The sequence below is a fragment of the Anser brachyrhynchus genome (assembly GCF_964034855.1).
Source record: "Anser brachyrhynchus genome assembly, chromosome: 25".
NCBI classification, from domain to species: domain Eukaryota; kingdom Metazoa; phylum Chordata; class Aves; order Anseriformes; family Anatidae; genus Anser; species Anser brachyrhynchus.
Window position 1 is genome coordinate 249502 of NC_137718.1, and position 10275 is coordinate 259776.

The following is a 10275-nucleotide window of genomic DNA, read 5'->3' on the forward strand; positions in this document are numbered from 1 at the left end:
ACCATTCTCCACAAGACAAACAGAGCCCTTATGACACTGCTCCAGTTTTATTTCACAGATAGTAGAAGATCATATATAATTAAGTACAAAATGTAATTTGCTTCCATTATTTTAATTAAGACTGACCATCTACTCTTGCAACCGAGCTGTTCAGCAAAGTACACGTGGTTCTTCAGGAGCTGAACTCCCCTTTTCCAGTACCCCAAATCAATACATCTTCCTGCGGAAAATGCAAGGATATTCAACAAAATCCTGGTTAAAAACTTGAGTCTACTTATTGCCAAAAGTGGTGGGTTGGACAGATCAGTGCTGCCTGCTGTCAGCGATATTCCTGCTCAGGCCTTCTCTCTGAGATAGCTCAAGCCCTTACCCACAGCCATAAGAGATGCAGTTTTTGCCTGAAAACATTCTATGCTACACATCTTTTACTGATAAAATACAAGCCAATACTAGAAATAGTAGCTATCATAAAACCCAGCTGCAGAAGATGTGTGCCAGTGGCAGCTGCTGTTGCAATGCCTGCTGCAGAGTCAGTTTTTCTAGCAGCTTGCAGAGCACACTGCAAATCAGACTTGGCAGCAGCTCCTACTTTGCAAATCATTAACACTGTACACAGAAATCACACTGGGCAGGATCAGTTCAACAGAAGGAGCTTCTCTAAATGCTTTCCCCTGAACTACCAACAATTTCTTGGAAACTTGCCTATTTTTAAGTGCTGAGGAGAATCACATCACAGCACTACATTAGCGTTCCACTTGTCCAGAGCATAACAACACCCTAGCTTATATAAAACAATCCTGGGTAAAGCTGTGAAGCTGTACTGTAATAATTATTCACTGGTCTTGTCATGGTTCCAGGGCAGAGACAGCAGAGAGCTCACACCCAAGTCAACTAAGACAGCCGCATTTACAGCAGCTGCAAAGGATGAATGAATGTAGAAAAGGTGCATGTCAGTGTCCCTGAACAACGAGGCTAAACTAACAGTTAATGGTTAAGACCAACAATAAGAACAAAACTAAATGTGACAGCACCTGAAACCAGCCTGTCATTTTACAGCACTTTCAGTTGAGTAGCTCGGGCCGTGAAACCTGCCTGCTTCACCAATAGTGCTGTAAAAAGGTCATACAGTACCAATCACTGCACATGTGAACTGGCTGAATTATCACATCTCAAGGGATAAAGCAATCAGCAGGAACCTTGTGCCTTCAGGCACATGAAAGCAAATGAGAAGTTGACACATTTTTATGTAGGTTGCAGCAATAGTTAAACTCACTCCTAGGCCAGTTAAATAAAAAACAAATATAATTTGTGTCAGCACAGGAGCATCCTTTTCTCCAAGCAGCTTATCCTCAGTCAGCCTTCCTGGGAATTCGGCCCATTTTGGTGCGGATGTTCCGCAGTAAGAAGAAAGCCACGGTGCTCCCAGTGCAGGTGATTTCAGCCACCCAGAAGGCTGTGGCCCAGCTGTAATGTTTGGCGATGGTACTGAAGGGTAGTCCAGCCAGAAAGCCCCCAACTGTAAGGAAAAGAAACAGAAAACTAGCAACACTCAAGCTTCTCAATTTTATCTGTTGATACTTTTTTTTGATGTTTTAGAACTTCCTCAGGCCTAAAAGTACATGACAAAAACCCATCACATACACCAGGAAACATCTTTGGGACTTCCAACTCCATTATGTCTGTTTGTTAGATGCCTTGCCATGATCGGTAACTTGGCACCTAAGGTCACACCATGCTTCATCAAGAACAAACATTGGTAGTGCTCATTTTCTGGGGAAAAGGGAAATGTGCATGACTCACCGTTGGCCATGAGAGCCACAATGGCATGAGAGGTGCCACAGAGGTTGGCAGGGGCACTTTCGTTGGCTATCACCCCAAACAGAGCGATCGGCCCGTACGAGGAGAACCCAAACACAGCTCCCAGAGTCAGTATCCACAGCTGTCAAAACAAGCAAGATCAGAAATGGGATCTTTGCATCTTACCACTGTCAGTCAGCAACTACATAGATTCTATGCAGAGTAAAAGGAAGAGGTTTTGAGATTTTCCAGCTGACACCAGTTCCCTGGCCTGCAGACAGAAGAGCTCAAGCCGGTGACAGACCCCATGTACCTACAGCTCAGCTGCATCTCCAGCACGCCAGAGTTAGCCAGTGCGAAATTTCCTCTCCTGCAGTTCAGCCCCTAAGCCGTGTACACGACATGCGCCAGTTTGCAAGAAAGAACCAGAACATAGAAGAAAGATGGGCAACGAGCCTGCGAAATGACAGAGGAGAGCTGTGAATCAGCTCACTTTTAAAAATGAATCAGGAGACACCTGACTAAAAAAAGCCATTCTCATTTTAGATGCAAGCAACTGATCAGAGGATCTTTATTTGTGACAAGCCACTAGTTGGTAACTGCTATGTTACTAAACTAAAACAGCAAACAAAAACAAAAAACAAAACAGTAACAAAAAAACAAAACCAACAGTTTCAACTTCAGTGTCAGCTTACACTGAAAGATTCTGAGCCAGGTAGTTTTTTAATTACTTGTGAAAGGACAACAAAGGATAAGTAACTCTACCATCTCAAGATTTTAGCATGCTTTATACTTTATGAACAATAAAAGCCATTTCAAGATGCCCAGGAGGGATTAAGTACCATCTTACTTTCCAGATGGGGAACGGAGTTAGGAAAGAACTTGCCAAATTTATGCGGAACAACACCTGCAGGAGCAGGATCACTCATTCTGAGCATGCTCATAAAATCCCTTAACAGTCCTCAGAGCTTTTTACATAACATTTTTAAATACAGTTTTGAATTTAGACTTTCTACAGTAAATTAGTGCAATCAACTAGTTATAAGAAAGGTATCTTTTACAAGACTTAGAGTAATCTTCTCAATGCCCTGGTTCTAAGGTCTGTAGTACTAACCAACCTTTCAGGACTGGAAAAAGGCATATCAGTGAAAGCAGAAACAGGCAGAGGAAGAAAGAAATGCAAGGCAGAAACCTCATGTTCTTTTAGGCCTGTAAGATCAGCTAGAGGTTGCAAGGCTACAGTCCAGAAGTGATTTTCCTGAGGAAGAAAAGAGTAAAACGCAGAAAATAAATTTCAGTTATTTAGCAGTCATTAGGTCAGATGCAAATCACGTCTATACTATAGCCAGTAATGCAGACTACCCAAGCCAAGTTAGGCAGCAGCAGTCCAACACAGACTGTGCTGGCCCGTTTCTCTCTAGTGTAAAGAAAGAAAATGCACATTGACAGTTCTTGGGAAGGGTGAAGAAAACTGTCATGCTTCCTATCATCAAATTCTTCACCATTAAAGGGCTATTCGTAGAATTTACGTGCACTTTCTGCCTCATGAAAACTTTACCACTTACAAATAGTCAGAATGCAAATACATCATTTCTTGGCATTTGATTTTAAAGTTGAAATGCAAATGATACTGTTCTCTGTACAGCTTTTTCATCAAGCTCACTGTTCCTGCAGTTTCCTACACAGACGTGTATCACTCTTCCCTTCCTTATCAAAACTGGTAGCCACACTGCACCCAGAACAACTGTTTGAGTTACAATGCTTTTTAGAAAGACTGCCAGCTAGTTTTAATGCTGAGAATCAATATGACAGATGCCTCTTCCAAAATGTAAACACATTGATTATTACTAACCAGACTCCTATTTCTAGGCTGGCTTGAGACTCCAGGATGCTGCCACATTTTTCCCTACTGAAGCTTCAAAGCTTCATTTATCAAAAGCTGTAAGCAACGTTAAGTTTGAATTCTTGCTGATCAACTCAGCAAAATCACCCTATGTTTCCCTGCAGAGGCAGTTCTTACAACACAATGTTATAACAGACAAAAATTACCCAAAGGTACTCTCTGCCAAAATTATTTTTTTTAAATCTTTTTACTATTACTAGTTTACACCTCTCAACCATTGTCCTCTACACAAACATTTCCATTTATTTATGATACTATTTTACATGACAGAAGAGGTGTGGAAATCTTATTGAAAATACAGAAGTAAAAGAATTAAAGAGGCTGAAGCAGTGAGGCAAGTGCAGAACTCAAAGTTCGTTTTGATTGAATTTATGCAACTGGTTAGAATTCAAATCAGCAGTCAGATCAAAATCCTGTGAAAAGGGGAGCTTCCCATTCCATGCTGACTACCAATCAGCACCTGGTCAGCCTTTTAAGCCCCCAAAAACTAACCCTGCCATTCTACCACGTTTGTGAGGTTCTCCTCAAACCATGAAGCAGCAGCCCCCTCCCATGTCTGCACCCTGCACACAGCTGCAAGGGTGCTTGGCTGTACCTGCCTGCCGACCCGAGACACAACTGGTGTGCATGGATTACCTTGGGAGAATCGCCTGTGACTGTTACGCGGAAAAGAAACATGGATACACACATCCCTGCCATCATGGAAAGCAGCAGCGTGTGCCGAGGATTCCCATAGTTTGACAGACCGACCTGTAACACAGGAAGAAAAACGGAGAGTCAGAGCCTGGAAGGACTCTTTCCAATTTATATTCAGAATAGCTAATGCCATCCACACAGTCCAGTCAGAAACACAGGTGGCACATCAAAAGCACATCTTTTAGTGAGACTTCTGATTTTGGTTTAAGAAGAATCCACTGAACTAAAAAGGAAGCTCTTACAGTGATGAATGATACTTCTCTGCTATCAGTTCTGCCCTCTTTCTACCTTGAATTTGACTTCAGATCCCACCACTGGATTTTAATTATTTCTTCCCGACAGAAGACAACTATCAACAACCACATCTGTCTTTCAACATGGAAATTTAGAGTTTACAGGAAAAAAAAAGTAAATAGAACAGATGAAACATCTTAAATCTCCCATCACAGAGGAGTACTGTGATCCCTAATAATATTGGCACACACATTTCCCAAAAACTTTTAGGATATTCAGCAGTTGTTCTAGTGCACATAGCCGAACTGGATACAGGCCTACTTCTCTCAGTTGTGTCCTGCAGTGGCGACACCACTCTTACTGCACCTGCTGAACACCTTGGTTAAGCTGTTGAGGTGGGTTGTGTCCCTCCCAGCCTACCTCTCCGTGAAGGGAAAGACATGGATTAATCAAGAATGGTCTGAGTTTCAAAAGTCCCATGTCAAAGCAGTGTAGTTTAGGCACAAAAGTGCATCCAAAAGAAGAGCTTGGGAAGACAGAAGAAAGAAACATGACACTGAGAATGGATATTTTCTAGCATGAAGTAGCAATTCCCTACTTCCGCGTTTTGGTTATCCTGAATCTCCAAAGCAACATAAATGAGTGCACAAGGGGAACATTCTGCTCCGCTGCTGCTGAAGGTATTAGAGAGGGAAAAAGGTCATCTTTAGGCATTTGCAACAGAAGGCGAACACAAAATTCCAAAGATGCTGAAATTGGCACTGTGTTAACTGCCCAGCACATCCGAGGGTCCACATTACTTACTCTTGCTACTGCTCTGTCAGAAAGGTATCCGGCAGCAATGCTTCCCACCAGGCCCCCAATCTCCAAGGCACTCATATAGGAACTACCTAGAACACAGGTGAAGCAAAGAACACTCTGTCAGGTTTGGTCACAACCGCAGAGTTGCTGTGCTTCAGACCATGCTCAACTGCTGTCAGCTCACTGTGAGTTTCAGGCATCTCTGCTGGACAAGATCCTCCAGTTCATCCTTGGGCAGGAATACCAGGCTGCCAGTCCCAGCAGGGCCCTGGCACAAGACAGCACTGAGGCATTCAGCACATGCAGTAACTTTTATCAGCATGTTATTTCAACACCTGTGTGTCCAAGCAGACAGGTAGGAGGTAGGTGAACAAGTCAATTGGAAGTGTACGGGTCCTTTTGCTGTACCCAGTCAAGCTCTTTGCAACACCTTCCAAATTGCAGCCCCATTTAAAAATGCAACTTTGCATCTTACCCACAAGCATAGATTGTCCCCTCTCCTGGATCAGGAAAAGCTGTCCCCAGTCAGTACAGCATGTTTTCACTCCAAAAACGACCAGGTAGCCTGTTGAGAGCACCCAAAGGTATGGCGAGAGGAGCAGCTCTGTCAAAGTGCTATTGTCGCTAGAAGAACCTGTAAGGAAGATCAGGAGGAGCCTTACTCTTACTGGAGCACAGCTACTGACCCACACCGACTCAGTGACAGCACAGAAAACTGTGCAAGCAAGATTCATGCATGAGAACATCCTTAAAGGGGAAGATACTCAAAGCAACTGCTAGTGAATGGCTTCACCTTCGCCTTGTCCTGGTTCTGTAGTGATTTCAGAATCTTCTCCGTCAATTTATGCCATATTCATTAAAGATTTCAAAAACAATAATCAAAATGCTACCCCCGGGAATTTTCTGTATTATGATTGCCAGTAAAGACAGGAAGATTGTGAATTTTTAATCAATGATAATTAAAAATATATGTTTTTCCATATTTTTTTGCTAACAATTTTAAGCACAGCATACGAAAGACACTATGTATACCCAAGGAATGATGCCGACTTTTAAGTTGTACCTTGATTTTTGCATCAAGTCTTCCAAAAACACCTACAAAACCACTCTGTCCCCAAAGACCACTCTAGGGAAACAATATTGTTTTCTTACAAAAGAGGTGGAGTCTAACAGCACAGACATCACAGGACAGTATGGATGATAGGATGAGTTTCCACTAACCTTTAAAATTCTACAGCAAACCTGTGTTGCAATTTTCCTCTACCTGTTCTGCTTTCAGAGAAGCATCATACTCAGTGGTCTGAACAAACATTTACTAACCAGATGTCCTAGGTTAGGACAGAAAACACTGAGCAGAGTCCACCACAAGCCAGGGGTCAAGAGAACCCATGGAGGGGTGAGGGGAGAACTACTTGTCCTCTGGCAACACAGAAGAAAGGCTTAAGGAGCCCCTGCCTGCTGCTACATTTTTTCCTCTCTGTCCAGTACCCCCCAAGAATATTCAGCCCACAGCATGTGGTGCACGAGCCCCAGAATATTCAGCCCCAAGAAAACCAGGGTGGTACTCTTAACATGAGGACTTAATACAGGTAGGGAGATGAAACGGCCATTAGCATCTCGGCAACAGGTCTGGCATTGGTAGACCGAAGAACAGAACTAAGTGGTGGTCAGACTCTTCCTCTGCTCTGCTGCACGTCACTTTGACAGTTTCAGAAGCCTAAATACTGGCCCCCAACTACAAACTGTAGTTTGGTGTATGTTTGTGGTTTTTTTTTTTTTCAATATATATATGTATCTTTTTGTGTTTTAGTTACAAATCATGTTATTTTATATATATATATATATATAAGAAACTAAAGCAAACATACATTTACATTTTATGTATGATTTCTAACTAAAAACAACAGATCAGTAGTTACCAGAATAAAGCTGCTGAAAACAATCCCTTATACATATCCTGCTGAGCAATAATTTCAGGAAGAAAGGTCTGAGAGCTCAATCCACTGAGAATGACATATTTGTACCAGAACAGAGACAGAAGGTACTGCACCATCTCATATGGCTGCGCACTTACAACGAAGTCTAATGCTCACCTTTCTTTCCTTTCTTGGTTCCTTGTTCAATGTTGGGTAGCCCAACATCCGATGGCTCATTTTTAATTAGGACAAGGCAAACAAAAGAGACAACCACGCAGATGAAGCCAGAGAAGGACAAAGTCATGCGCCAATCGTAGTTGAGAGACACAAGAGCAGCAACAATGGGGCCTAAGCCTCCAGCCAAGTTCATGCTTGTAGACAGGATTGCCCACCAAGTCCCAAATTGGGAAGGCTCAAACCACTGTGCAACAACAAAAAAAAATGGTGTAAGGTCTGAGAAAGAATATTATGAATACGATGTTGCACCTGAAAATCTGCAATAAAGGCCCATAACGAGGGTTCTGGGAAACTCCAACACAGATCTACAGTACCAAATAAAGTGAGAGCCAACTCTTCTCTACCTTAGTCGTGCAGAAAACTCCAAATGTTACACGAGCGTCAGTCATAGGAGCTTGACAGGTGTTCGTACCATAAGCCAACTCAGGATTATTTCCATTTCCATGAAACTGAGACATGGGGTTGGAGAGAGTGCACAGTTCTGCATACTCACTTGACAGCAGCAGTGTCCTCCTGGAAATGTCTGCTGGCACAGTACCACAAATAGATAAGCAGAGAGTCGCAGGGTAACTTAAGGACTTGCTGTTGCATTAAGTATTAGGCACGATCAGTTCTTTACTGCGTTGTGCACTCAGAGCCAGAACCATTTGGATGGTTGTTGTCGACAAGAGAACATCTGAGATCTACATTCACAAACATCTTCACAAAATACTATGTGTGTTTCCATCATTCAAGAACTTCCATTCTGTGTACACAACCATCTCTGATAGTCCTTTTCTTGCCAGCTCCTCTAGCTTGTCGAATTAGATGCCATGCAGAAGGCGAACATGGTTGTTCATCACCTCCTTTCCCACAAGTACATGCATTCCTGGATTTTATATCTTTCTAAAAATCTTGCATTCACATTACCAGATCACAAGGAAATTTCTAAGTAGGATGGAAAGTACACAGATCTTTCCTTTGCATTGCTTTCTCTATTCCCACTAAACCAAGCTGCCTGAGTGCTCCTAGTAGAATTCAGAAGTGTCAAGGTTTGCACACAGAGCTAACTAAACTCCTTCCCCTCCATCATAAAGCAGAAAACAACGTGTTCCAATTAGATTGTCAGAAAAAACAAATGCACGCAGCTTATAGGCTGGACTCATACTGCTTCTTCATATGCTGTTGTTGTTCTACCTGAACAGGCTGCAATTTATAATGCCCAAGTTCACTAAGAGTACAGATACAGTACTGATTATCGCTCCCTTGCCCCTTGCCCAGCAGAGAACAACAAAGATGAGGAGACCTCCATTTTCATGTTTTAAAAACTCAGTCCCAATGAATGACGTTTTCTATAACGGAGAAAGTCTGCTACCAGTGGACACTGGGCATCAAACTTAGTTTGAGCCAAGACACCTACAGGATAGGACTAACAAACTCTCTCATTTTCAATGGGGGGAAAAAAAAAAAAAATCACAGCTAGTGGTTTCGACCTCCTTGGCTTGAAGGAGGCAGGAACGGGTGTGAATTCTTCTGAATTCGGAGCAACTATTCCTGCAACACCTGTAACAGACCTGCTGCTGGGTGAGCTTAAAACAAGAGCTGTGCCGTTTCCGACGTTTTTCGGTAAATACCTACCTTCCGCAGTATCTTCCCACAGGGCGGCCACCCGAGCCCCTGGGCCAGCCCGTTGAGAAACCAGAGCCCGGCAAAGGCCGTCACGGTGGAGCTCCAGGAGAAGACCACGTTGACCAGACCCACCATCAGGAGGCCGGACGAGAAGAGCCACCGCGCGCTCATCTGGTCCGAGAGGACGCCGCTGATGAACTTGCTGATGGCGTAGGCTGCGGACTGGCTGCTGGTGATGAGCCCTGCAGCGAGGCACAGGCCGGGGGCGGGCGGCTCGCCGCGAACCGGGCACGCCGCGGCCCCGCCGCTCCCGGGCCCCGGCCCCGCGCCGCCCCGGGCACTCACCCAGCTCGTCCTTGCCCAGCGGCACCTCGGCCATGACGGCGGGCATGACGAAGGAGAAGGTTTTCCGGTTGAAGTAGTACAGCGTGTACCCCACGAACATCGCCGTGAAGATCGCCGCCCGGTACCGTCCGTACCCGCCGCCCGCCATCCCGCCGCGCTGCCGGGGGGCTGCCGGGCCGGCGCCAGGCGGGCCGGGCCGGGGCGGGGCGCTCGGCAGCCCGGCCCCGCGAGCCCAGCGGCCGGGGCAGCCCGCGGCACCAGCGGCGGCTCCAGCGGCACGCGCCGCGCCGCGCCGCCAGCCCCGGCCCGCCCCCGGCCCGCCCCCGGCCCCCCGCGGCCCCGTTCCCGTTCCGCCCGCCGAGCGCGGACTCCGGCACCGCGCGAAGGTCGCCGCGGCGCAGGCCGCGCCCCGCCGCCCGCCCCCGTCCCGCCGCGCCCCGCAGCCCCGGGCCTGCTCCCAGCTCCCGCAGCGCGGCCGCGGGCCTCGGCCCGAGTCGCGGAGGAGGGCTTGGCCTTAGAGGCGCGTTCCTCGCGTACTGCTGGGGCCGGCGCTCGGTGGCCCTGGGCACCGCAGCAAAGCCTAAAAAGCTGGAGGCCTCTATGTCAGCTGGCAGCTGAGAGCACCTCACGGATGAGGGGGCCGAGCCTGGGGCCAGGCAGTTCCCCAGGGTCAGTAAGCCCAGACTGTGAAAGCAGGCATGCCTTAGATAACGATGGACCAGATGTTCTCCACTCAAA

At 45.9% G+C, this 10275-nt stretch overlaps 1 protein-coding gene across 4 annotated transcripts; it reads right to left on the reverse strand.

The window, feature by feature from the left end:
* Nucleotides 1–31: 31 nt before the first annotated feature.
* On the reverse strand, nucleotides 32–9793 carry SLC37A4 (solute carrier family 37 member 4). 4 transcript variants are annotated; one of them, XM_080567802.1, is made up of 9 exons: nucleotides 9538–9788; nucleotides 9202–9434; nucleotides 7525–7768; nucleotides 5907–6065; nucleotides 5435–5520; nucleotides 4337–4450; nucleotides 2990–3055; nucleotides 1801–1939; nucleotides 32–1516 (listed from the first exon to the last, which is right to left on the reverse strand). In XM_080567802.1, exons 1-9 carry the CDS (start codon nucleotides 9683–9685, stop codon nucleotides 1350–1352), a joined length of 1356 nt encoding a protein of 451 aa, XP_080423928.1. In that variant the 5' UTR covers nucleotides 9686–9788; the 3' UTR covers nucleotides 32–1349. The 4 variants fall into 4 exon arrangements, 2 of the variants coding, with proteins under 2 accessions (XP_080423928.1, XP_080423929.1); XR_013942062.1 differs by lacking the exon at nucleotides 32–1516 and adding an exon at nucleotides 2115–2253; XR_013942063.1 differs by lacking the exon at nucleotides 32–1516 and adding an exon at nucleotides 2111–2253 and having other exon boundaries at nucleotides 1811–1939.
* Between the last annotated feature and the right edge of the window lie 482 nt (nucleotides 9794–10275).